Genomic DNA, 26,917 nt, shown 5'->3' on the forward strand with positions numbered 1-26,917 from the left:
TGTCATTTGCTTGATTTGTAATTAGCTGTAAATTTCTATCAAATATTCCATGACATTTAGAGAGCATTTCAAATGCAGTGATTGCAGAGCACAGATTTAAACTGTTACACTTTGGAAAAAAAACGATAAAAAGAAAAAGAATCAAGCCCAAGATTGTCAACAAGCAGTAAACTGCTAAGCCTCACAAGAAAGGGCTCCAGTGGGTGAGTACAGAAGTAAAAAACAGCACAATTTCCAGTACCCAGCTTCTCTGCTTTTTTAAAAACACTGCCCAAAAGACAGATTAAACTGCAGCACAGGCTGTGCTGCTTGCAGGAGAGAAGCCCAGAAAGTTCAGATTTACAGCACAAGCCTAAATCGTGTTTAAATAACATAAATCTTCAAAGACAAGGAAAGAAAACCAAAAAAACAAACACCTGCACGTACAGTTTCAACTTCTTTGATTTCTTCCTTTAACCTCTCCACCTCGTGCTCCAAAGAAGTGACTGAAGTTTTCATCTGCAGTTTTCAGGAAAAATAAAGATATTTAGTAGGGCTGGTCTAAGACAAACTCTCCTTACACACACAAGATTGCTCCTACTTTCTAAAAATACTGAGGATTAAATCAGTGGCTGAATAAAATAAGATGGTCAAATAATACAATATATTATGTTGCAACACCTCTTCTACCTTCTCTCAACCTAAGTTCTTTGACATATTTAGAGCCTAAATGACTGAAATATTTAGAATATAAAGACTAATCCAGTTAGCCATTAGCCATAGTAAAGGAAATATCCTTCCTAGGCAGGGAATAGAGTCCATCATATACCCAAACCCAGCATTTTTAGCCTTATTAGGGGCTGTGTAAGTGCAGCAGATGGTAGCACATCTCTAGTTGAAGATCTGACAGCCTTCTGTGAGCCCCTCAAACAAGATGTTTATAACTCATCTGTTTGCTCCAGGCTCACACTCTGGCACTCAAATTTACTAAGCAGAAATACTTTAGAAATTATTTTTCAAAAATAAAAGCAGTTTGACCTACTTTAATTGTAAACTGGGAAAGAGACATAAAAAAGCTTTCTTCTTCCCACTTTTGCTAACAGAGCCTTCCTAAAAGGAAATCTTTGCAGGTAATTTCAAGAGTAATTAGCTGACCATAATGGATTGAGCAGTATTTTAACAGCTTCCAAAAAACTGTTATGATCCTATGATACTTCAATTTTAGCTCAAAGAGTCCATATCTATTCACAAATAGACTTGGAAAAAAAATCCAGGTGCTCAATGGAAGTTGTCTGTCCAAGTTATTAGGATCAGAAAAACATATTCCTGGGCACATTAACAGGACATATGTACATTTCTCAACCTTTGGCTTCCCATCTCATCAGTATTAATTTTACTACTTGCCATTTGGTTGCCTCCTGCATCACCTGCAAATGACTCCCCATCCCTGGAAGTGTTCAAGGCCAGGCTGGATGGGGTTTGGAGCAACCTGGTCTAGTGGAAGGTGTCTCTGCCCATAGAAGGGAGTTGGAACAAGATGGTCTTTAAGGTCCCTTCCAACCCAAACCATTCTGTGATGACAGGACTGTGACACAGACTTGTCATAATGGCCACAGACCTTAAACCTGTGCTCTTTATTTGTTCTTGCTTCTCTAAAGATGGCAACAGAAATAGCCATAAATCTGAAAATATCGACAAATCCCCCATTTTGCAGGTCCATTTAATGGAAATACATTCCTTTAAAAACTAAAAATCAGTCTTAGCTTCATGTAAAGTATCAGAGCACCAAAATACTAATGATGTGAGGGATCACTCCTATTATACTTGTTGCAGGCTTCACCTTTTTCATTCCCTGGTCACGAGCACATCAAACCAGGCAGCCAGGGCTGTTCTACACCTGCCTTCACAGAGCTCAAACACCCTCTGTGACTTCAAGCAGAACCTGCCTGGCTGCTGTTAAAAAAAAAAAAAAAAAAAAGAAAAAAAGGGAAAAAAAATCTTCAGAAATACCTGTTTAAGTTCCTTCTGTGATTCTTCAACTTTTATCTTCCATTTGCTTTCTTCCTCTTCCACACTCCTCTGTAGCCTTTGTAAAATCCCCTCCTAAGAAGAGAGAGGGATTTGAAAGCTCAGAGCAGAAGAAAGGCAGCTTGAAACACCACACAGGTGACCAGGCATCTAACTCACCGTCTCTGCCAGAACAGATTTGTATTTCTCACACTCCAGCTGCAGCAGGATGTGCATTTCCTCAGCCTCCTTCAACTTCTGCTCCATAGCCTGGGCAAAGGAAAAAAAGGGACCACAGGAGTCACATCTCAGTGGATGGATTTCAGTTCTATTCATCTTATTTCCAAAAGCTGGTGTCATTCATGGGCAGGTCTGTCTTCCCAGCCCATGCAAAGACAAGAGCAAGTGCACTGTTCACCTACAACCCTCAACACTCAAAGCACAAACTTCACATGAGTTACTGAAAAAATGCCCATCACTTGAAAAAGTGAAGAGGGATTTTGAATTTCATGAACTCCCAACTCCACGAGGCACTTTTCAAAGATGCAAATACATTTCTGATTTACAACTTGCAAACACCTACAGGTTGCCCAGGGAAGCTGTGGCTGCCCCATCCCTGGAAGTGTTCAAGGACAGGTTAGATGGGACTTGGAGCAACCTGGTCTGGTGAGTGACATCCCTGTCCAAAGCAGGGGGGATGATCTTTAAGGTTCCCTCCAACCCAAATGATTCTAGGATTTTATAAAGCAATTTTCTTGTGACTTGTTTGAGAACTTGAGCTTGACAATTTGTAAGATTTACTCTGGAAGAACACATTATGCCACACACAAGTTGTCCACCTTGTGCCTACCTTGACATCCTCAGATCCTGAAGCCTCTCTCAAGTATTCTTTAGCCATCTTTTCAAACCCACATATCCATTCGCTGTGGCTCTGTTGGGAAATCATTCAGTTAAAGCTGAGAAAAACCTCAATAAAAACTATCTTCAGGACATTTTGCCTCCCAACTGCAGGCTCAGGGAGCAGTGTTTCAGTCCTCTGAGTCCCCAGAGCTCACACCCAGTTGTTGTTCAGCCAGTGCCACACACAGCTGAGAGGGGCTGGTGGGCAGCAATCCAGGAGCACGAGGTTATGACACACACACAGAGAGTTCACGGGGGCTTGGATGTGCTGAAATACAGCTGGGTGACAGAGGACTCCCTGCAAGTGTCAGGGCTCCATAAGAAGTATTTGAAGATTGAAGGGAATCTTTTCCAAAATCCCTGAGCAATTAAAGCAGACACTTGCTGCATAATTCTAGGAAGGCTGTTTTATAACCTTACAGAAACAGTCTTTTTAAAGACTGGCTCATCAGGAGACTAAGTTTAGCACATTTGGGAACAATTTTAAATATGAAAATTCAAAACCTCTAGACGTTATAAATGGAATGCAAACCCCATTTTCCCAGCCTCACTTCACATTACTCACCCCATCTGAACCACACGAACCCAGTGCACCTTCCCTGCAAACAACTGACAGCCACCAAGGATATAAAACTGGAAATCAGTGCTTGGGAACAAAATAAACCCTCCTAAACTGTGTTAGCTGTCACTGAGGCAGCACATCTCCTCCAGAAAGTGGAGGGGAAAGATGGATCCCCGTTGTGCCAGACAGTGAGCAAACACACAGCAGACCTAATTTACCCCTCAAAATTTACTGTCTCAGTTGTAAGATGACACAGACAGGTAAATTGGATATTGGGTCAATAAGAAAGCACAGGATAATGACAATTTCTTTTTGAACACTTGTCTTGAAATAACAATCTGCAGCTTTGCCTCTCTGCTAGTGGGAAGCACAAGGCATCACCAGCAAGACACTCTTGTCCCACTGCAAAAACCTTGGGACAGAGGGGACTGTGAGGAAACACTCCAGACTGCCCACCACAACAGGACCAGAGCTTCCTGGTTCCCAGCAGAAGGTTAAGAGGAGCCACTTCTCTTACCACATTAGAAGGTAGAGAGACTTTAGGGAACAGCTTCTGGAGGAGTTCACGTGTCTCCATCTCGGCAGCTTCCAAATGCTGCTGCTTCTCCTAAACCAAGAGAAGGGCTCACATGAAATGGGGGAAAAAAACACTCCACAGACCTGGCAATAGCCTCTTCTATGCCTACAGTAACTTACTTAACCCAGAAAGTCCTTTTGTAAGTGAGAAAGGCGCTATAGTCTCTAAAATTGCCAGTAAATTGGTTCAAAAATGGACACTAAATTGCTTCAGAATTTGGCCTTCACATTTGTTCTCGCTTAAGCTTTTATTTTCTTATGTTCTCCTCCAATCTAGCCTGGCTGTACAGAAATCACACCATCAGTCACTTGTTCACAACACAAGCTACACTGTGCTGAGTAACTGCATCCATAGATCACACCAACCCTGCCACTCAACCTGAGTGAGCTGAAAAACAAGTAGCTTGGTCAACCAACTATTTATTTTTTTAAAATCCATGCTTTTTAAACAATTTTAGGTGGGAAAAAAAAAGAAATCACCTTAAGTTAATGTCATCACATCAAAAACAGAGAATTAAAATCTAAAGGAAACTTTGTGTTAATGCACATTTGAACCAGGCCAAGAAAGTAAGACTTCTAAACATTAAGTACTCAAGAGGAAGACCCTTACATCCTCCTTTCCCAACCCTGGATGCAATGGGAAATAATTATTAGAGCTGTGTGACAATCTCCAGGTTTTCTTTGTTATTGCTCTGCCAATATAAATACCCAGAGCCAAGGGCAACACAGATCCATCCTTCCATGTATTTAACATTTAAAGCAGAGCAGCCACAGGACATATGCTTGCTGTGCTCGTGGCAGATTGGGTTAATTTAGCCCCATGACGCTCAGGCTCCCATTTAAATTTAAATGTAGAAAGCCTGAAACCCTTCACAGAATGCAGCTTTCAGCCAAAATCCTTCACTGATACTTGTTTTTTTTTTTTCCTTTGACATCACTGCCTTGCTGCTCTGAGTTCCCCTGCTGCAAGAGGTCGGTGGTGTGAGATTCAGAGACAGAAACGAGACATTAGGTTGTGAAGTTGTGCTAAGTGTGTTAGTTGGCAGCAATTTAGGAACCACCAAGAAGTGGCAAGTGGCTGTTTGGTGAGGTCTTCCAACTGCAAGAGAAAGCAGGCAAGCATTAGCACACAGCAAAAGCAGGTACAAACCTCCCTGACCGCGGGGCCAGCGAAGAGCGGAGACGCCTCCAAAACACAGACACACGACCCCAAATCAGAGCTCCTCTGCTTCTAGCTACCTGACTTGTGTTCCTAAAGGTGGTTTGATGCCTTTTTTTTTTTTTAATTCTGCACAGTGGCAATTAACACTGAATCAGGCTCACAGCAAACACAAGCTCCTTTCAGAGTGAATCACACCCTGTATCGTTTTGAGCATCGGTCCCATGGTCCCTGTCGAGCCTCACATGCCTTCAAGGAGCAAATTCACAGCTGTGGTCACACCATTTTCCTGAGAAGCTCCCAGGTTTTTAAATAATAATAATAATTTAGTCCTGGGTTCTTCACAGGTCCAATAGATTTGTTCAGGCACAGCCAAAGCCCAGTAGAAGAAAGCAGGTTGCTCACCAGCACAGCTTTTATTCTGGAGCTCCCCACAAAGCAAAAACGATTCACGACAGCTCTAACAATTATGCAAACGGAAATCAAAAGTCAGCATGCCCACAAACTAACAATTAAAAAAAAAATAAATAAACCTAAAGACAACAGGAAGAAGCAGAGGTGAGAGTATATGAATGATCGCTCAGAAGAGATTATACTTAAACTGCAGTAAAAGTTAAATGTCTCCATTTCACTTAAAAAACCAGCTGCAGATCTGCTTCTAGCTTAATGCATCATTTCTAGCAGTCAACATTACAACCTTGGCAGTCTTGTTCACTTTGTCCTGCAGCAATTTTTCAGTTGATGCCAATGCTTCCATTGCTTCCCAGTTTTTCTCCCGAAGGTCCTAATCATTTTTAGAAAGAATGATTTCAGTTCAGCCAATATTCAAACTGTTTTCCTTTTTACTTCAGAGATATATTTCGCATTACATTCCACCACTTGCATTTAAATGCTGGTTACTGCAAGATGATTTTGCTGGGGAATATGACATACACTAGCAAAAACCAAGTGTGATGTTCAAAGAGTCTGAATGAAAAGGGGGGGTAAAAATGCCAATTTCTGCCCAACCTGCCCCCATGTCCAAAACTGATCCAAGTGTTACTGCAGAGCTGTATCACTACAGCGACCCCACACTTTGACTGCACTTGTAAGAAGAAAGAGGGAAGTTTTCAAAAGTAGTGAGGAACACAGACACCAAACCACAGATTACACAACAGAGTGTTAGGCATGTCACGGTGCAGAACCCAGCATGGACCCCAGGAGACATGGAGGTGTGTGCACATTTATGTCCCTCATCCTGCAACCCGACCTTGGGCCTCAGCCCAAACCTACTGCGCCGGTTTTAGAAACACAAAGCTCAGGGCCTCGTTTGGCAGCGTTTACCCCACGCAGGTCTCTCCACTGCACCCACAGAGAACTGGTTTGCTGCTCACCAGCCCTCCTGGGAGGTTTTTGGGATTTCAGCAGCGACAAGCACGCCCCAGATCCACATGGAGAGACCACAGTGCCGCGCTCCTGAGTCTTTCTTGGCGAGGTCATCAAACGTGTACTCCACAAGGCGTCAACACGCAAGCTCAGCGAGGAGGCCCAGAGCTCTCCTAAGAGCAGCCTCACAGCTCATATCTAGGAAGGATGGTGGGCCTTGCAGGGAGGATTAAACTTTTTCCGACCCTCAGAGCAATCTCCTTTAGCAAAGGGCTGTTCTGTATTGGTTTTTAATTCACCGAAGTGGCACTCAAACCCTAGCACACACCTACACCAGCTTCACTTCACCACTTCTATTTGCCCGCTATCCTGAGGGTTGTTCTACAGGATATAAACACAGTATTGGATAAAACTGGAGAAAAAGCTGGGACCTGCAGGCATGGTCTGCCCTTTAGCAGCAGTCAGATTTCTGCCTGCACCACGAAGGGTACTCAGACCTTGCAATTCCCCAGGAAACACATATGCATATGTTCTACCTTTCCAGCTCATCTGTCTTCAGAGACTACTCAGCCACTTTCCCTCTATTTTATTTCACCTCTTAGGCAGCAGTCCTTGCTCTAAAGCTCAATATTTTCCTTGTGCATCTTCCTTATATTGTCCCTCTATTAAGCAATGAAGCTTATTGCATGGTATCCATTGGATTTTACAGGCAATCAAGGAGGGATAGGCAAGATAAACCCCCTGCATTTTAACAACTTTCTTCCAAGTAACTCAAAAGATAACACTCTTGCCCTGTACAGGTAATGTATTACAAGGAAGTAACTTCACAGCTCTCTGATGGCAGATACAAGCTTTAATTCCACCCACAAACAACCAGAACTGCACCATCAGCAGCTGCTGTGAAGGAAGGCTCATGGTCCTTCACCCACTTAGAAAGGTCAGGATTAGTCATTCAGGACTGGGAAGAGCCAGATCTGAGCACCCTGAAGGTAATGCCTCCTCCCATGCCCATGCACAAGGACCATAACTCAGAGCACAGCACCTTTCATCCTCCCACCCTCCCTGCCCAAACTCCCTCCTCTTCCCTTGGCAAAGGATGTGTTTCTCAACAGGGCTTTTAAGGCCTGAATCCAAATCTAAGAACCTGCTGTGGGATGTGTTCCCCAGCAAGTCTCCTTCCTCTCATCTAATCAGCAAATTGTCAACGAGGTGACAAACTCTAAACCAGTAAAGTATGCTCAGTCACTCCCAAGAGGAAAGGAGTGTCCAGGGGGCACAATACAGCAGACAACTGCCAAACACTCCCTGCAGAATGCCCCAGGCATCAGGGAGTGCTGTGCACACAGGTTTGGTTGTTTTGGGAGTTTGGGGGGTTTTCTGGGGCGGCGGGGGAAGAACTTCCTTACGTTGTTCTTTTTCCTCTGCTGCTCAAAGGCGTTTCTCTGAGAGGCAAGCTCGTTTTGGAGACTGGCAATTTCCTTCTCTTTGCCTGCAACCCTGAATTGACAAAGAGAACCATAAACAAGTCAGGAGACACTGAAGAAATTTCCAGTGAAGCACTGACACCCTTTCCCATACACTGCCTTGCCTTCCCTTCCAGCAACACACTCTCTTTGAAAAGCTGCTCTCGCTGACTTGGCAGCATCGCTTGCTTCCCACTGCTCTGTGAACCACGGGCTGCCAGAGCAAAGCCCATTGTAAAGCTGTTGTTTGCCTACAAGAGGCATCTGCACACATTTATCAGGGCCACAGAAAGGCAGAGCATTAGCTGAGGATAAGTCAGCCAGCCCACGCTAGTACAGCACCACAGAACAGGCCTGCTGGATAAGAGCATTCCCTTACAAGCACCTAGTCCACAATTTATAAGTCATTTAACTTAAAAGACAAATGATTCTGCCAGCCAAAAATGCATGACAGTGGCAATTTGCTTAGCACAATGTAAGGCAGTATGGCATTAGCTTCCACATGGTTATTTAGTGTGCTTCAGCTCCATGTTAAAACACACTTTTACGCCCAAGATCTTCCCTGGGAAGAGATTTCCACCGGATGACTTTCTAATACAAAAACCCCTCTACTGAGCTGAAGTTCCAAGAAAAAAAAACCTGTCACTTTTGCTTGAAACACCAGCATTTAACTTTTCAGCCATACAGCTGAGCTGGCATACATCCAAAATTAAATCAATCATGGCTCACTTCCATGGTGGGCACAACACACTGCCAGCACTGTCTGTCTGCAGGAGAGTGCAGGATTGTCACCGTGAGCAGAATCTCCATGTTCAAGTTTTATTAGATAGCAAACTTCTTTGTTTTCTTACTGCCCACTTCTCACACTCTGATACTGTACATTTGGCATTTATTTCACCTTCTAAATTTCCTGAGCAGCAAGTGAAATGAATCAGTTGCATTCAACTTCTGGCAGTACTCACACTTGGAGAAGCTCCTCGCTCTGGACAGCCAGAGATGCCTACAAAGAGATCAGAAACGTGTTAGGAGCAGACCAGCAGCAGAGACCATGATCTGCCTTGTTAATCAGGCACTGCTGCAACACCACACAGCTGCACTCTGGGTCTTTCAGAGAATCCTATCCAGTTTCCCTTGGCCAGGAGCCTGGTTGGGATACAGCGTGGAAAGACCAGGTGGAAAGACAGATTAGAATGCAGGAGTAAGAAAGAACACAAGGTTGCAAATCCACATGATAAAGGGAAACAGGAACAGATATGCAACAGCCAGAAAAACTGGCTTAAGTGCAACCCAGCCCTGAAGCTGTCCCTGGCTTTCCATGGTCAACACAACCACTGGTTTTTCCATACCATCCTACAAGATACCATCACTCCCTTCAACTTCATTCAAACAGTGCAATTGGAAGCTGTACCTGTTTGCAGTTCTCCTGCTTTAATTCTTGTATTTGAGTTTTAAAAGATTCATTTTCTTTTTGCACCTCCTGTTGAAAGAAAAAAGGTAATATATATTCATGCATAAATACAGATACAAAGTCACAATACATACATTCCTCAAAGATGTTATCAAAACTTTACCTGCAACTGTTTTTCTTGATTTGCAATTTCTCTCTCTTTTTCTTCCACCACAGCTTTCAACTTCTTCATTTGTTCTTCTTCCCCTTTCAACCTGCAGAGATGGTTTAAAAAGTAAGAAAAAAAAAAAACGATTAAAGTAAGGGAAAAAAAATTATGTTAAAAAGGACAGACACTAACTGGGACAGTTTTTGCAGCAGAAGATAAATAAATTTTGTATGCTACATATAATAATCAGCCAAAAGGAGAGCACACACACATGGAGAAGAAACCATTGCACTACAGCTCCAACCCAAAGAACTGATCACCTGAGCAATCCCTGCAAGCCAGGTGGCTCTGAAGGTGCCAGGGACAGTCTCCTAAAGGTGAGGCTGCCTCAGGTACCACATCCTGGCTCTACCAGAGCTCTGCTGGGAGGGCAGCACATCACAAGAGCTGCATTAAAGACAGAGCCCTTTTTGGCACAGTCTCACACGACCTTCCTCTGACTTGGAGCAGCCAGACAAAGCAGAGTCAAAACAGAAAGCCTGGCAGCCTTGCTCCATAAAACAGGAGCTGGAGAATTGGCTATTGCATCTCAGCCTGGAAATGGCAGACTGGATCTGTGCACTGCTTCCACCAGCTGAGCCACAGGCACTTCAGTCCACACTCTTAAAAATGCTAAACAGAAGGAGAAATTATCACTAGACACAAGAAGTTTCAGTGGTTAACAGAGCCCTGAATGAACATTCCCAGAGAGTGTGAGCAGCACTGCTCAGGCCGGATGGGCAGGGACACCAGACACTGAACAGCCATCAGCACTAAGAGCTTATTTTAGCAAAGCCCATGAAATTCCTGAAACCAATTCATACATTCCAATTTAAGCTAAATGCCAGCACCGAATGCATATTCTCAGCAGACACTTGAGGAACTGCTACTGTGCATACTCACATGCTCTGCAGGTCCTGGATTTGGGATGCAGTTGGTATCTGTAAAAAGTAATTCCCAATCTCATTTTGATGGCACAGTTTTCAAATTAACAGCAATTCCTTGCATGAGCAGAAGCAACACACAACTTGCAAGACACTTGCCAAAGAAATACCAGGAGTTTTGGATCAGACATTGATCCAAGAATAGCTAAACACATAATGGATTTCAGAAGCAGAGCTTACACCAAGCATCCCAAACTTCACACCAGCCAATCACTCTCCATTCCATATTTCCCCTGGGATAAATGCCTGTCTAGACTTCCACCTAAAATAAAAGTGCAACTCAGTTTCTCCCCTTTTACCATCAACAAAAATCCAAACTGAGTTAGAATACCACCTTACTGGGAAAATTCTTCCATCAAGGATGTCCAGTTGCCTGTGTTCAAGTCCAGTGCAGGAAATCAAAAGCCAAGATATTCCAGCCCCAGATAAAGGCAGGAAGGGATCACAGCAAAGCCTGACCACTTTAAGAAGAGCTGCTACATTCAGTCACAGCAACAGAACAGCAGTTCTTCTATGACTAGAGGCCTCCAGACCTGCTTCAGTCTGGCAAGGAGGTGCCCAGGACACGGCTCTGATTCTGTCTGGGAGCTTCAAAGCTTTCAGACCACCAAAGCTCCTCATTATGTGCAGTATCAGCCCAGCTAAAGAAAAGCTCTCAGAACTTGTTATCCATGTAAAACCTGTTTTGGATGAACACAGCTGAACTAGTGGGATCTCTGCACAGCAGACTACCAGCTTAGTCAAGCAGGATTTAAAACAGCTCTGTAGGTTGAAGGCAATGCAAACCCTTTCTGAGAGGTAGAGGAGAGAAACGTTTTCCTGTTCAACCAAGGAGCATTCCCAAACCACATCCACTCTGCAGGCTGTACCTGTTGGAGCTGTTGCAGGTTCTGCTGTTCTAACTCCTGAACTTTAACGGTTAATTGTGCAATTGTATCCTTCTGACCCTTTGGACAAAAAAAAAAGCAAGTTTAGAAACATAAATTTATCTTTTTCACAGCCAGAAATGCTGCAATAGAACTTATTTCCCTCCAGAATACCAAAGAAGGCTTACCTGCAGACATTCTCCTTTCTTAACAATCTCTTTCTCCTTCTCTTCCAATAAGGCCTCCATGGTTTTCACCTGCTTTTCCTTCCCCTTCAGCCTGTACCATTAAACACACAGAGACACACAGCATAAACCTTTGCTCTTTTATCCACCTGAAAATAAACCATCCTATGCTTTGCAGCACACAAACAAAAGCAGCATCTCTGATCAAAGGCACAAACACAATTCACCTGCTAAAAATCAATGTATGAACACCTCCACTTCAGAGCCTGGGTTAGCAGGAGATGCCCTTGATCAGTGGTACTGCTCATTTAAGTGAGAGCTGACACATATTTGCAGGGATATCACACACGTGTGCTCTCCTCATCTAAAAATACTTCCTTCCCCTTCCCCAGCTGGGGACACAAGGGACTGACTGATCCCTTACCCACCCAGCTACAGCACAGATATTACCAAAGAAAGTTTTCCACTATGCCTTGCCTACATCCCTCCATCCTGACTTGAATTTAATCCCTTGCAGCTAAACTGGGGCTCACGAAGCCAGGCAGCACTTCCTGTTTGCTGTCTCAGGCAGGACCAGGTATTTCTAATAAGGACACACATCTGAGACCAGTGTTAACAGCCTGGATCACTCCACGTGGAGCACAGACAGCAGGAAAGAACATTTTAACTTAAAATAGACCAGAGAAGTAAGGGGTGCACAGGGCAGATCAGACATTAACAACTGTACTTACAGAGTCTGAAGTTCTTTGACTTGTGATGTAATGGACACCTAAAGAAAATAATCAGTACTTCAGCTCAAGGCAGGTGGAAAAGACAAAATAAATGCTAAAAACTGCTCTAGGGAGAAACACGGGGAAAAAAACCAGACATTCATAAAATAGGCACTATTTGTTGCAGTTATATAAGCATAAACACTCCCTTGTTTGTCTTTTTTTTTTTTTAATTACAAGAAGCCAAGTGTCTTCACTATTTACATTCTCCACATCTAAAATGTGGCTTCCAGAGAAGCAAAGGAAACAGTGCAAATGGGAACACAAGCAGGCCCATGTTTCCACCATGGGACACACAGGAAGAAGCAGACACTGATGATGACAACCATCTCACTGGCAATTGCAGCTCAAACCAGAGGGATCATCCCTGATCACTGAGGTCTTTGCACAAGGAATTGATTTTTGGATGCTCTCTGCAATGTCAGCACTCCTTTAAATTCCCATTTAAGGCTGAACATGGGTTGAAGACACAAGATTTAGTGGGAATGTTTCTTTTGAATTCTGTATGAAACACTGACAGTAGTTATCTGTGTAGATGCTGTTATCTGTGGTAAGATCCTCTATCACAACATGGCAGGAGTTTCAGACATTCCCAAAAATCTCTATTCTGCTTGCAGGAGGTGCACAAATGTACCACCTTTGGAGCTTTCCAGAGACAACAACTACAAACTGCCCTTTTTTTCTGAGCTCTGTGTCAGTTCCAGGGAAGGAAACCCACAAAAATAACTCCCTCAGTTCCTGGAAATTTGCTTTGGAGGAAAAGCCGAAGACGGAAACACATTCTGTGAAGCTTTGCCTAAAAAGGACAAAACTTTAACACTAAGGGAAGAAGAAAAGGGGGGGTGATATGTTGGAATGTAGCTAGAAAGACTGGGGAAAAAAAAAAGTGCAGACCAAAAACACAACCCACACAAACAAGCAAACTTCCTGACAGCACGATGGATTGAGTTGCCTGCAGAATGGGCTCCCTAAGGAAGCGTGGGCTTCCTTTGTTCTGGATGCTAGACAGCAATCATGCCAAAAAAGCCAAGACTCCTCCATTCCTGCATTCCTGATAGCTGGAGTAAAACTTACTGTGCCAAGGCCGACTCTCTTTGGGCACTGGGAAGAAAACAATCTTGGGTTTACCTGGAAACCAGATACTATTTTGGGCCTGTAGTTTTTGTTCCAGCAATACAGAAAGGCCAACAACAGGAGATGCAACTTCAGAACTTAAAATTTCCAAGTTGTCAGCCCCTAGAAATGTCCCAGGTTTTCATGTTTACTACAGGGACAGTATGCACTGTGCCCAGCCAGAGCAAATGCTGCAGTGCCTGAAGCTATAGCAATTCTTGCTGAATTCCACACTAACAGTCCAAAAAGCTCAGGCATCCAGAGGTACATGGTTTCTGAAGGACAGCACTAATTACACTACACATTTATGGCTTTATATCCAAGAATAGTGAAGCTCTACCACTAAAACATTCCCCTACCCAGTGACATTGAGCAGTGAAACAAAACACACTAGAACAGAAATGAGTGAGCAGCGCATCCAAGGCAAGGCTGGTTCACACTGCTGCCACTAAGGTGTTTTACCTGTTTCTCCATCTCAAGCTGGGAATTTCCTACTTCTTCTTTCAGAGCCTCTATTTCCTGTGTCAAAGCCTTTTCAATGACAAAACAGACAGGGTTGGACAATGGAAACACAAAAAGGCCACAAGAATGGATGCTACAAGTTCATCGCTCTACAGTGCCATGCAGTAACAAAGGAATGGTAGTCAGTGGCATCCACACAGGAACCAAGGCAGGGATTGCAGAGAGATACCTGAACAGTCTTCTCCTTGCTTGCTACTTTTAGGACTTCGGCTTGGAGGAGTTCTTCCACTGATTTTATCTTTCCATCCTTCTCATGGATCCTTAAAGAGAGTAGAGGGACAACATTAGCTGAAAAAAATAAAAAACGTGCTACTCCAGCAAACACACAAGCTTTGGTTGTTATCCCATCACATCACCAGCCTCTGGGATCCACAGTGAGACCAGGCAGGAGGAACAAATAGGAAGAATAAGACTGGGAATAATCAGAACAAGCTGGCTTTATATAACCAGTAGATCACATGCTAAGTGGATACTATTACAGTCTAAAAATGCAAGTTAAGGTATCAATCAACAGTCCCTGGAACGACACACACTTAAAAATCAGCCTTCACTGGACTTTCCAGCAAAGTGTTTATCAACTTACAGCACACACAGAGCAAACAAGCTTACTCCTTTTAAAATGCCTACTGAACAAAAATGAGTATCTGACAAATCAGTGCAATTCCTCACCTAGTCCAAGCCAGGCTTATGAAATTAACTGCTTAGCAGAGAAGCAACTGGATTTGCAGAAGGTATTGATCTGACATGATGTGCCTCTAAAGCAAAAATGCTTCCTGCCACACACACACACTTCACCCAGTTAAAAGCAAATAATTTCGGGGAAGTGATTTACTTGTAGTCATGGGATAAAGACAGAGAGAAGTAACAATCAGAAATTAAATCTGTGCAGCAACTTACACTTTCTGGAGTTCTTCCACCAGTGACTGGAAGGAAACCTGTTCAAAACAGAGCTTCAACTTAGAAAAAACAGAAGATAGTAAAACAATCTGCAAGTGTTGAGGGGTGAGGAGCAGAGAGCTGGAGCACCCTGGCACTGAGTAAACTATGCAGCAGCCTAATGATTTTATATAGCTCCTAAGAAAATTAGCTGTCATTCTCCAGTTTCTGGCAAACCAGTAATACCAAGTCTGCTGCAAGTTCCAGGAAAACAAAAGCAAACCCACCCCATCTTTACCAGGGGAGGGTGAGGTTCAAGACCAGTATTTGATCAGTTAACCTTTAATATTGGCACTACTGTACATCTCTTCATGGTCACTGTGCTTCCCCTTTTCCATAAGTGATTTTTCTAGAGACTAAGTGCCCTCCTGAGCTGTCCAAGCAGAGTTGGATGTCAAGGAAAGGCACCTTCTGATCAGAACATCAAAAATGACAATGCTGTGACAGTGTCACTGATCAGAGACATAAAGAGAAGGGGGTAAGTCACACCTGCAGAGTGGGGATTAACGTTGGAAAGCTCCAACACACACCAGGAAGCTGGGGCAGTACAAGCTGCCTCCCAGCCACACCTGCTGCTCTGGGCTTCTGGAAAAACCAATCCACAGACATTTCAACGTGTGGCCAACTCTGGATCCTTTACATCAGCCCTGCTTCTTACACTTCTGCACAGGAAATATCTGACAGAAGCGTGAGCTTCCAGACCAGCGCTGGAAGAAAACAGGATGCTTTGCCAACAGGCTTCAAAGGCATCTCCACCTTTTTTCCCTTGACTTTTGCAACCACAGCAAGATTCTTTCAGATTTAGTTTAGGTGTAATAAAAGTTTTAGATGAAAAGTACTACCTGCTCCGATTGCTGAATTTGCAGACTTTGAAGTTCTTTTCTCAAGGATGAATTTTCCGTTCTCAGTGCCTTTGAAAGCAGACACACAGATAATGAAAGACTCATTTGGTGGGGAAAAAGTGTTAAGCTTGACAGAAAAGTAATTTCTTTTAAAATAAGTGAAAGACTTTGAAATTCTGAAAGAGACACCCCCACCCCCCCCTCAGCAGCTGTTGGAGCCAAAGTATTCAATGGACTAATTATTCATCATGGATAACTTGGAGTGGATTTCAGTGTATAGGAAATTAGAGCCCAGGTACAGTAAATGTAAGACATCATGTTATAGGCCATTGCCATTCCTCACATCTTTGGGACAGCCTATTACTTTCAATGTATTTATATGATATCAGGATTCAAATAATGAAAACTATAAGACCATGGGCTTTAACAGTCTAGATCCTACTCTGGAGCCAGTAATAATGTCCAAAATACACAAGGAGTCAAAGATGTCCCTGTACAGAAACACACTACAAGCTTAAAAATTCACATACCCCTAACATTGCCATTAGCACTGTTAAAATTATATAATATTATTTCAAACAAATAGTTAAGACATCTTAGATGAATTTGTAAAATACCATTATCCCTGGAGGGATTTAAAAGCCATGTGGATGTGGCACTTGGGGACGTGGTTTAGTGATGGGCTTGGCAGTGCTGGGGGAATGGTTGGACTTGATCTTAAAAGGTCTTTTCCAACTCAAACCATCCTGTGACGTGCTTACATCTTTGACTGTTCAGTAACCTGACAGTTTTGCAACCCCTCCCCAGCACAGGGGTGTCAGCAATGCACCTGGAATTTAGGGACATTAAGAAAGGGAACATTGCCTTGGCTTTGTCCAGGTAGACAGGACACAAAGCCATCTGAAAACACAGAGGGATTTTTGTTCTGGCTTTCCAGGCTTCTCATCGCTACCTTCTTTATAAACAAACAGGAAGGAAATAACTTTATCCTCACCCAAAAAGTGTCACTACTTAATAATCCATTTAACCCTCCAGATTATCAATTAAGAAAAAAGATGCAAGAACCCCTTAGTGCCAAGTTTTTACAACCCTTTCCTAAAGGCAGATTTGTTGGAGATTAAGCCAAATGTACAGCTCTGGAGATGTATTCCCATTATTCCAAAGGACACTGGGATTGCATTTTAGCAAAATCTGCTCTAGATTAAGCAGAGAGAAGCACTTACTCTAGGCCAGCAATGCTAATGCTTAGTCTATCTTACAAAAAACATTTTAACCTTGTCTCCAAAAGATGCTTTTCTTATTTAAAAGGAATTATCTCAGGCTGCACTATGAGCACTCCAACACACACTTTGCACAAGAGCACTTAATCTCTACTTCCCCATCAAGAGATAACACAAGAGATTTTACCTTCAGCTCCTCCTCTTTATTAGCCACCTGTATGAGTCCTGCCTCAAGCAGCTCTTCAACTGTCTTGATTTTATCATCCCTCTCTCTCATGCTGAGAAAGCAAGAGCAAGTATTAGGAGAAAGAGTTAATCTTTGAAGGCAGTTTAGCTACCAACAGTAACCTTACTGCCAAATAAAATCTTTATTTTAGCCTCTGATTCAAAAGAAAAAAGTTTCTTACCTTTTTTCCATCTGCTCTATCAAGTCTTTGTTTGTCTAAAAGAAATACAATACAACAGGGTCATCATTAATTGGATAAATTATGGTTTGGTATTTAAAAAAAACAAATAACCAGAAGCTTGGTTACAACACTAATTCAGAAAGCAAAATAAAGTAGAGGGAGGATGTCCTCATGGCACCTGTGTCTCTAATATTGAGGCTGGAAAGTTATCAATATATCAGAGAAGGGACAGATCTAGCCCAAATGCCTGGATGATTTTATGGACTTGCAGCATCTAATCCACAGCAGCCAGCTCAGTACCTGAAAAACCTCCCTTTTTTGAACTTTTATTGGAATCACAAGCTCTACCTGAGACTCACTCAGCAGAACATTTATGACTTCTCAACACCACCACATTGTGAGAGACCAGATGGGAAATATAAATCAGCTTCCAGGAAAAAAAATCAGCCCCAGTCTTCCAGACAGGACACAAGATCAGTCAGACCCAGGGGAACACGGCTGCAAATCTGGTTCTCCACCAGAAAAAAGAGAGCTGCTCCAGACAGGGAGCTCCTGGCCAGCAGACACCAACCCAGAAAAGGAAATAAGTTTCCTGCCCTGCAAGTCTTCTTCCAGTGTTTCAGGAAGTTTTCTCAATGGTACAAAGTCAGAGGTGTTCACAGGGTGTTCCCAGGCAATGCTCCCAAAGGAGATGGAGCTCAGCAACTCCACAGCTTTGACCTGCAGCATCCTGTGAGCACCAGACTGGCTGCAGCCATGGGCAAAAATACAGAACAGGAGGCCAAAGACATCACAGTGTAAAGAGTTTTCCCATTCCATGGGTCTGTTCTTTGCTATTACTGGTTTGAGAATTCAGTCCAGGATAGAAGAAAACAAGCAGTAAAAATCTGGCTCTGGTCTCTTTGGACACCCTTGACTAGGTCGAGAAGACAGTCACAACTGCCTTACTTGAATCCTCCATGGAAGAGAAAATGCCTAAAAAGCATCAGTTTTGACACCAACCAGTCCAGCCTACAACCAGGTTAAGAAAAAAATACCGAAGAAATTAAAAGACTGGAAGATATTTGATATAACCTCAGCAAACACTGGCTATACCTGCTCAGACAGAAGAGTCTGCAGCTTCTGAACCTCAGCTTGCAGAGTTGTGTTTTGATCCTTGAGAACCTAGAAGAAAATTCAGACATTTTATCACTTCAGAACTGCAAAGCCTAACTACAGCATTTCCATAATGGCAGTGAGGTAATTAAACAGCACAGAAGTCATTACAGAGAGCTCTTTGGAAGCTACAAGACTACAAAGAGTCCTTTCCTTTTCTTTCTTGCTTTTCTGTATTAAGGACAAAAGTATTGTCCTTATGTTCCCATGAGAAATTCAGCTGTTACCACCTTTATTCCCTGGCAGAGAATCAGACAGTAACAAGTGTGAGAAGCTCAGGGGAAAAAAAAAATGCATTTTCCTCCTCAAGCAGCATCACCATCATGTCAAGATTTGATAGCTGCCTCTTCCAAAACACTCATCTGCTGAAGCAAATGGTCCAAGATTCCCTCTCTAGTTCCCTTCAGTTGCCTTAAAGCACAGCAAGGAATTGTCAATCCAGCAGCAGATGTCTGCACAGCTCCCACACTTGGGTCCCACTGCAGGCTGGGAAGAGGTGAATGGGGAACACAAACAGCTCTACCACACTTGGCCTCTCCTCCAGCATTCCTGCTCCATGCAACAGGCACAGCAGCCCTTAACAGACAGGCTGTCAGTCTGGATTCCTCACACGTGTTTTAAAATCCTCCTCTACTATTGCTTTTTGCTTTACAAAGTCTTTTTTTAAAAAGACTTGCTTGGTGCTTTACAAAAGTAAAACGCAGGCCTCGTGCTCTGTGCTTCAGCCTTACTGAGAAAACATGAGCAGGAAGGGACAGCAACAGTGAGGATTAAAAGCATTGCTCTGGTTTTCCCACTTTCATGTGCATGGGAAACAGCAGCCCTTCCTTAGGTTGGAAGCATTTAGTACAGTAATGGTCTCATTTGTGTTTGGGAAGAAAGACAGGAGGAAGAAGAGACCAGCAGTGCACATAATAATCGTGCTGAGAGCACACTGTAGCTTTCTGCACTCCCATGACGATGATCTTCTGCATTCAGTTCTCTATTCACTTCCCCAAGAACTGCTAGAATTGCCTCCAGGTGATTTTTGCCACTACTTAGCACTGAATTGATTTCAGCACATATCCATTCACAACACCTCTAAGGCCTTTTTCCTGGGTAACAGTTACTACAGAAACCACCACACTAAAGGATGCTCATGTTATTCCTGCTCTTATACATTTTCACCACTTCACTTGCTATTTTATAGTGTTCCACCACGCTGAAAGCCCTGAGAGTGTCACTAACTTGAGACATGCCCACTTACTCCAGCCTGCCATCTCTTCCCACTCCCCTTTCCACACTGTTTATGCACCAGTTACTCAGCACACACTTCCCTGAAGATTCAGTCAACAGCTTTATTCCAAAAATCAACTGAAATTGTACTTTGTTTCCTGTTCAGTTAATTGAGCAAACTTCTTCCCTCTTATTCTCTGACAGCTCAGAGAAACTACTGAGCCTTGCAAGGGACTCTCATCAAAACCTCTTTGAAAGTGTCACTTTAATACATGAATCAAGTTTACTACCTGCTTCAAAGAGCTCCAGGAGGCTCCAGAGGCTTCTCCTACAAAAGCATCCTGCCTCTGCCACTACCCACCTGCTCTGTTCCTCACTCAAAACACCTTACTAACCTGACCTAGTGAGATTCAGAGTGACTGACCTCACACCAGAAACATCAGAAGAGCAGCAGCACCCACCCTGGGCTTTGAAGGGCTTAAAAAGACAGAGTCATCACCCTTCTCAGGAAGCAGGGCTGTTTCTAACAGCCCAAGCTCAGAGGAAAAAGGCCAAGGTGGCAGAGGGCAAGGAGGGGTTAAACTGCTCTCTGCACACATCATCTAGAAACAAGCAGCAGCTTTGCTGTGCAGACCCCAGATGTCAGAACAAAAGCTTCAGCAGTTTAGCTGCAGCCTTGTGAGAAACAATCTGGAAGAAGGCAGAAGGAAAATAAGCAATTTTACACCCACCTTGACAGAAAACAGAGACTCGGCATGGTAATCTTAAGCAACAAAAGTTCACACCATGGCCTTGAAAGTCATATTAGAAGGTGTAATGCTGGAAAAATCACAATAGCTTTTACTGTACAACCTCCTCCTGCAGATTTCAAAGCCCTCACTCCTCACAACTGCAGACACTGCATTTAACATGTGCTACCTCACCTCTTGGTCTGCTGCACAGTCAGCTGCTACTACTGTGACATCCCACATTGCTCTTCCCTTGCAAACACAATATTGTAGTTTACCTTAACACACAAAAGTCAGTTTTATTTCACTGTTCTGCAGTTGCTTTACAGCCTCCAAAGTCTGGAAAATTTACTGTAAATAAGCATAACAGTAACTGTTCTTTACCTTACCTTGAATTCTTCTTTTGTGTTTGAAATCTGGGCAAGTTCTTCTCGAAGCTGATCTTCAAGACTTCTTATTTTGTCATCTTTGATGTGAATGCTGAGACACAGTAGAACAGTTAAATACGTTTCCCAATCCAAGTCTTACAAAAAGCACCATTCAGAAGAACATAAAAAGACTGATAAACGTTGTTTATCAAATCCCAGAGCTATTTACCTTTTCTGCATCCTTTCCAGCTCATGTGCAGCAGCAGCCTAGATATAAAGAGGATTAACACAGACTTAGGATACATCACATGATTCAATCAACCTTTCATTCCACAATATTAAAAAGCTAGAACAAGTCATTTGGCCTCTCAGCACATGACTGAAATGAAGAGTGAAAGGGGTAAGCTTGTCTTCATGCACTTTTACAACACCAATCTACACCAGGCAAGATGTAATTATGCAAAGGCAAGAAGATCTCGAAGAGATTCATTTGACGACTGGGATTATCTCTAATTAAACACTTCATTTCCACCTCTGTAATAAACAGGCCATGTAGCAATAACAGAGGGACAGCATTTTGTTTGGCTCTAATGAGATCTCTATGGTGAGGCAGAGGGGTTGTGTGCTTTTGGGGTTTTTTGGGGGGGATGTTGATGGCCCTTGTATGCAAATGCCAGGACTGCACATTCACAGACAGTTGTGTTCACTCCTGTGGAGTGTCCTGCACTCTGTGAGCCTAAAAAATCTAAACCAACCAAGCAAATTGCTTCAGTAACTTGGATATCCAAGTAAAAGATTTTGCTGGTGAAGGAGGGGTAAGAATTGGCCCTCCCACCAGCTGTAAGAACTCCAGGGAATCAGGTATTAGCCCGATCCGGAAGCCTCACACCATTAATGTGCTTAAGCACAGCTTGCTTAAAGCCAACAGATCTGCATTTGCATTTATGGCAGAATAGGCAGTGGGAAGGGAGTAGAATTAAATATTTAATGAAAAAAACTATTTCACCTGTTCATTTGTCAGAGCCTGTAACTTCTGGACCTCTGATTTCAGAGACAGGTTCATGTTCTGTAAGACCTGAAGGAAGGAGAAGAAGAAATATATTTGCAGTTCATATATAGACAGTATTTCAGGTAAGTTCATTCTCCAGGGTAAAGCATTTCAGGTTATTTTTTGAAGGAAAATCCTCGAGCTTCCATACCAACAGCTTTCCCAGCATCTAGCACTGGCCTAGAGGAGCCAAATGAGCAGACTTGTAGCTGAAGGGGCTGTTTCTAGAGCCAAAGGCAGCAGCCTTGGGGGCTTCCTTTTGTACAGGCAGCCAACACTCCCCCTGTATCAGCTGGCATTTACACATGCTTTTATTATACCTTGAGCTCTTCCTCCTTGCTGGTCAGGTTGGCATGTTCATTGCCTAATGAGTCCTCCATCTGCTTGATCTGTTTGTCCTTCTCTGCAATCCTGCACAAATGAGAAATGATGACAGATCAGTACAAAAAGATCTGGATGAAAATGGTACAGGAAACATCAGGCTAAACACAAAATACATGCTGGCCCTTAAATCCAGCCCCTACTCTAAATCCTGCTGACTGTACATTTTGGGTCCAAAAACTTTTCCATTTTAAAATGTTGTCCGCTTGCCAAAAAAATTTATGAGACATTCTCTAGCTCTGAAACACAACAACTACCCCATCTCCCAAAGGGGGAAACCCTCCTGGCACAGCCACGTACAGCCCAAATAATAACAATTCTCGTGGTCACGCACATTCCTGCACTGACCCTGCACACAGGCAGAGAGAAAACAAGAGAGATGTTGCACACAGAGCCACCTACAACAGCCTCCAAACCTGAGGCCAGACACGGAAGGGAAATCCGTAGGAAGTGGTTTTCCCAGCTCCCAAGTCAAACTCGTGGTGAGAAGTTAAAAGCACAAGACAGCGACAATTCCTTCCCCGGTCCCTCCTGCATGTGCGTGGAGGGGAAGGTGGTAGGCACTGAAAGCCAGGAACACCTCCCAAATCCCAGAGGAAATGAATGCTCACACTTTGTGGAGTTCTTCTGCCAGGACTGAAGCTGAAGTCTGTAAAAGGGGAAAAAAAAAAAAAAAAAAAAGAAATAGCTGAAAGTAAAGCAAGTCAAAGAATCCTCATCTACAGTAAGCCAGGAATAGCATTTGTCTAGTTATTTTAAACTGGCACAGGATGCTTCCAGTTATTGCCTGGCTAAGGAACACTGAAGGAATACCAGCCCATACTAATGTCCATTCTTCCCCTTTGGCCTAAGGCAGTATGAAGGGAGAAAGGACCTGTGTTATTTCCCCTTCACCAGATTCAAACAAGGCACGGGGTTCACCAGCACCTGTCTCCCAGGAATTAAGCACTTTATGGGACATTCTGCTGACAAACCACTCAAATTTAAAAAAAGAAAACCCTGCACAGTGTATCAGGACTTGTGTTAGGAACAGAAACAGCAACATAAAATCACTAAGTGGCATTTTTTCTCCCTGAAAAAAGCCTATTGCCTTGCTGTCACACACAACAGGGCAGGAGAGACCCATCACACTGCAGACTGTTTCACATCCAGTTTGGGAGCAGCTGTGGCAGAACTTCCATGGATAATTGTGCTTCAGATACATGGTTCTCCTTTTCCAGTCTTTCCCTCCCCCAAAACCCTGGATCTCACAGAGCTTGTGCCCATGGGACCCCATAGCAATCCCTGTACTGCCTTATCCATATCATACCATGGAGAACAGCATCAGAAGAAAGAATATATAAAAGGGAACAAGTCCAGTCCCAGAGGTGTCTTTAATGACCAGAAGAGTTTCATCAACCCTGATATCCAGGGCGGGATCCAGTCCAACCTCGCCCCTCCATAGGGCTTTTTTTACACCCACTGTCCATGGTGGAAAAACATCCCTGAATTTTCATGGCCAGTGGGGCTACACAGGGAAAGGACACATCTCCTCCCAACAGCTCTCCTTGTGCAACCCAGAGCTAAAAAGTAAAATTTCCCTAGGGATTAATTTCCAAAGCCTCTGAAGAACTAAGGATAAGAGGAGCAGGTCAGGAAGATGCTGTAAATCCAGAGTAGCTCTTCCTTCACTACTCTCTCTATACCCAAAGGGTTAAAGCACTTCAAGCAAATCCAGATTTTCAGTCTGTTGTGGAATTTAATCAAATTCCATCAAGCACATCCATGATTAAAAGAAGGCAGCACCCAACTGCACAGGAACAGTCTCCACTTGTGCCCACAAAGCCTTTCTGAGCTGATTTCTGTGACCTACCCTCTACATGGAAGCAACACCAGTGACCCTGAGGCTTTACACAGTGTTTACAACACAATTTCTCAAATAAACTAGTCAAACCAAAATTTTAAAGATTAAAATAACTGAGAAAGGGCATTGTGCAGGTTTGGTGGGGTTTTGGTGGGATTTTTTTTTTCTTCTGCACAGAAACGAACAAACAACTTTATACAGGAGCTACCATAAGACAATGTTTCTCACAAGGGAAAAAGCACAATCAGATGGTTCACAGCACTGCAAAAAGACCAAAAGAACCACAAGACAGAATTTTACACATGCAAAGCTACAGAAAACAAACATTGAAAAAGGTACTACACCCTTTGGTTATAAATGAAAGCCACTATGGGAGAAAATAAGTGGATTTTCCCAAAAAAAGAAAGAAGCTTAAAGTTTTACACCGCTTTGAGAAACATTAGAACAGAGGATGCTAACAAGTCCTTGCTTCAGCATTACATCTCATATCAAGCTACAAAAAAAAATAATCTTACTTTTAATGAAAGTTCACAATTCATGACTATGAAAGAAAGTCTGAGAACATGCTGTACCTGGGCTGCCATTTGTGAATGAAACTTCTGAAGCTGAGCATTCAAAGCATCATTCTGCTCTATCAGCTCCTTGTAAGAGAGCACAGAAAGAAAAGCAGGCTGAGATCTGCAGCTGGTCAACTTTTGCTAGGATTAGCTTTTAGCCTTGATTGTGTTAGTAGGAACAGGTCAGCATTTACATGTCAGACACTTTTACAAGACGCTGTTTTTTCCTCCCCGCTAAGATCAACCAGTTTGAGTGGAAGCACAAGGACCTGCTGTGTATCAAGAGAGGAACATTCCCTGCCCCACCATAATCCATTTGGTTTTCCTGAATCCCTCAAGAGTTATGTCCACACTGCCTCTCACCACCTGACGCCAGGGAGAAGGGAGATCACCCCAGAAGAGCTCACACGAACATCAAAGGTGCAGGGCTGCTCTCCCAGGGTGTTTCCCCACGCCATGGCATCATTTCACAGCTTGGAAAATTGGGTCAGCACATTTTCCTGACTTGCCCAGAGCACTTCTCAGATGTGAAATGACCCCAGACCTCCTCACAGCACCACACACAAGGTTACACTTCACAGGTGGACTGGCACAGTTTTCTCATCCTTTATTCAGTGGGAAAGCTTTACTAAAAGCAGCATTTCAAGGATATTTCTGTATTTCCATAGTCATAAAGGGAGAGGAAAAAAACCCAAACCCTTAAAATATTTGAGGAATACTACCTGCACTTGCATTTGCATGGAGTCCTCCTCAGAAGCTCTCTTTTGCTCAGCCTCCAATAACTGCAACATCCTCTGCTCCAGCTGCTGTTTTGACACCATTGTATCAGTAAGTTTACTGTGCAAGCTCTGGATTTCATTGTCTTTGGCCACAAGCTTATTCTGCACATCTGTAGCAGAAATGTCAGGATTTTAATTCAGAAGTCGATATTTAAACTTTGGGGGAAATCATTTTCACTGTAAACAGGGAGGCTGATTAGAAGCTTTGGTCCAGCAAGCCAAGGTTCAGCTCCCTCATCAGCGCTCCGACTAACTGGGATCACAACACACTATTTCCCCCCGGGGTGCTGAAGCAGTACCAACTTCACCTGAGCTTTATTTAAGCCATTTACTCAATAATGCCCTCTTTTTCACAAATGGCAACAGCCAATTCACTGCAGCAAGCATTATTTAGGAATTTTGTGGTACGTGCCTTGTTGTGCTGCTTCGTGTTCTGCTGTTCTTTTCCTGAGATAAGCCTGGATTTCTTCCCATCTTCTCTCTGCTTCCTGCTGTTGGACCTTCATATTAAAAAGAGAGTCAATGTAAAGGAGTCTAACCTTTAATTTATTTTTGAAACATTCAGAGTGCATCCCCTCAGTGCCATTCCCAAAACATATGGCAATGAAGTGAAATTGTTTCTTGTTTCCATTAGGGCACATCAGAGAGACAGAGTGCTCTGTAATCCTCCTCCTAGACTAGTTTAGCCTATTAATTTGAAAGGCAAATTGTAAACAGGATTTCATTACAGGCTCTCAACAGAATGGCTTCTGTAATATGAAAATGCAGCATCTTTGCCCTGATAGTTCAGAATTAACACCAGAAGCCAGAGCAGCCATACAAAACATAAATCTGCATCCAGTAATTAAAACACATCTCAACTTTTCATACCAACTCTGCATCAGCCAGGGCAAAAGGCAGGGAGAGCTTCTGGTATGTAAGACTTAATTACAAATATTAAAGAAGTTATGAGCTCTGGATTGGCACTGTCACCTGAACACACTAGTTTCTCTTCTGAAAAAAAAAAAACAAAAGACCTTTGCTTCCAAAGAAAAGGAATGAGATGCATCCAGAACTGAGTCCATTTACATTTTAACTCTTTAAAAAGTATATTTATTTAAAAATTTAAACATACTCGTGGCTTCAAATAAAATCACACAAGGACAATGCCATCGGGACGAATGAGTCTGAAATATCAAATCTTGCTGGAATTGTACAAAGTTCAACATCTCCACTTTAGCTTTTTAAAGATATTTACCTGGAAGGTAAGTTTCACTTCACAGGGAGGTCTGTAATCACTCACAGCCCATTGTACTGAATAAAAACATTAAATAAACCCACGCGCTGGCTCAGCCCATCTGAAACGGGAACAGCTACAGCAATTCCCACAGGCTTCACATCCCACTGATTCAGAACTTGCTTAGTAGAGCCTTGAGCACAATCTGACAGGCAG

General features: G+C 43.1%; 1 protein-coding gene across 8 annotated transcripts in view; it reads right to left on the reverse strand.

The window, feature by feature from the left end:
• KTN1 (kinectin 1) overlaps positions 1-26,917 on the reverse strand; it is a 53,493-nt gene that overhangs the window by 10,786 nt on the left and 15,790 nt on the right. For 3 of the 8 annotated variants that reach the window (XM_027662515.1, XM_027662521.1, XM_027662518.1), the window contains exons 9-37: positions 25,898-25,985; positions 25,429-25,595; positions 24,722-24,790; positions 22,918-22,955; positions 22,246-22,336; positions 21,884-21,952; positions 21,107-21,144; positions 20,899-20,989; positions 18,507-18,575; positions 17,412-17,446; positions 17,192-17,282; positions 15,785-15,853; positions 14,904-14,941; positions 14,176-14,266; positions 13,947-14,015; positions 12,333-12,370; positions 11,605-11,695; positions 11,420-11,497; positions 10,510-10,547; positions 9,583-9,673; positions 9,420-9,488; positions 8,974-9,011; positions 7,955-8,045; positions 5,881-5,967; positions 3,966-4,055; positions 2,837-2,917; positions 2,167-2,256; positions 1,990-2,082; positions 427-498 (exon numbers count right to left, since the gene is read on the reverse strand). In XM_027662515.1, the coding sequence (XP_027518316.1) occupies positions 427-498; positions 1,990-2,082; positions 2,167-2,256; positions 2,837-2,917; positions 3,966-4,055; positions 5,881-5,967; positions 7,955-8,045; positions 8,974-9,011; positions 9,420-9,488; positions 9,583-9,673; positions 10,510-10,547; positions 11,420-11,497; positions 11,605-11,695; positions 12,333-12,370; positions 13,947-14,015; positions 14,176-14,266; positions 14,904-14,941; positions 15,785-15,853; positions 17,192-17,282; positions 17,412-17,446; positions 18,507-18,575; positions 20,899-20,989; positions 21,107-21,144; positions 21,884-21,952; positions 22,246-22,336; positions 22,918-22,955; positions 24,722-24,790; positions 25,429-25,595; positions 25,898-25,985 (2,160 nt within the window). The remainder of the gene's footprint in view (positions 1-426; positions 499-1,989; positions 2,083-2,166; positions 2,257-2,836; positions 2,918-3,965; positions 4,056-5,880; positions 5,968-7,954; positions 8,046-8,973; positions 9,012-9,419; positions 9,489-9,582; positions 9,674-10,509; positions 10,548-11,419; positions 11,498-11,604; positions 11,696-12,332; positions 12,371-13,946; positions 14,016-14,175; positions 14,267-14,903; positions 14,942-15,784; positions 15,854-17,191; positions 17,283-17,411; positions 17,447-18,506; positions 18,576-20,898; positions 20,990-21,106; positions 21,145-21,883; positions 21,953-22,245; positions 22,337-22,917; positions 22,956-24,721; positions 24,791-25,428; positions 25,596-25,897; positions 25,986-26,917) is intronic. The other 5 variants (XM_027662523.1, XM_027662517.1, XM_027662522.1 and 2 more) reach the window with 3 other exon arrangements.

The sequence above is a fragment of the Corapipo altera genome, unplaced genomic scaffold (assembly GCF_003945725.1).
Source record: "Corapipo altera isolate COAL_440 unplaced genomic scaffold, ASM394572v1 169, whole genome shotgun sequence".
NCBI lineage: Eukaryota > Metazoa > Chordata > Aves > Passeriformes > Pipridae > Corapipo > Corapipo altera.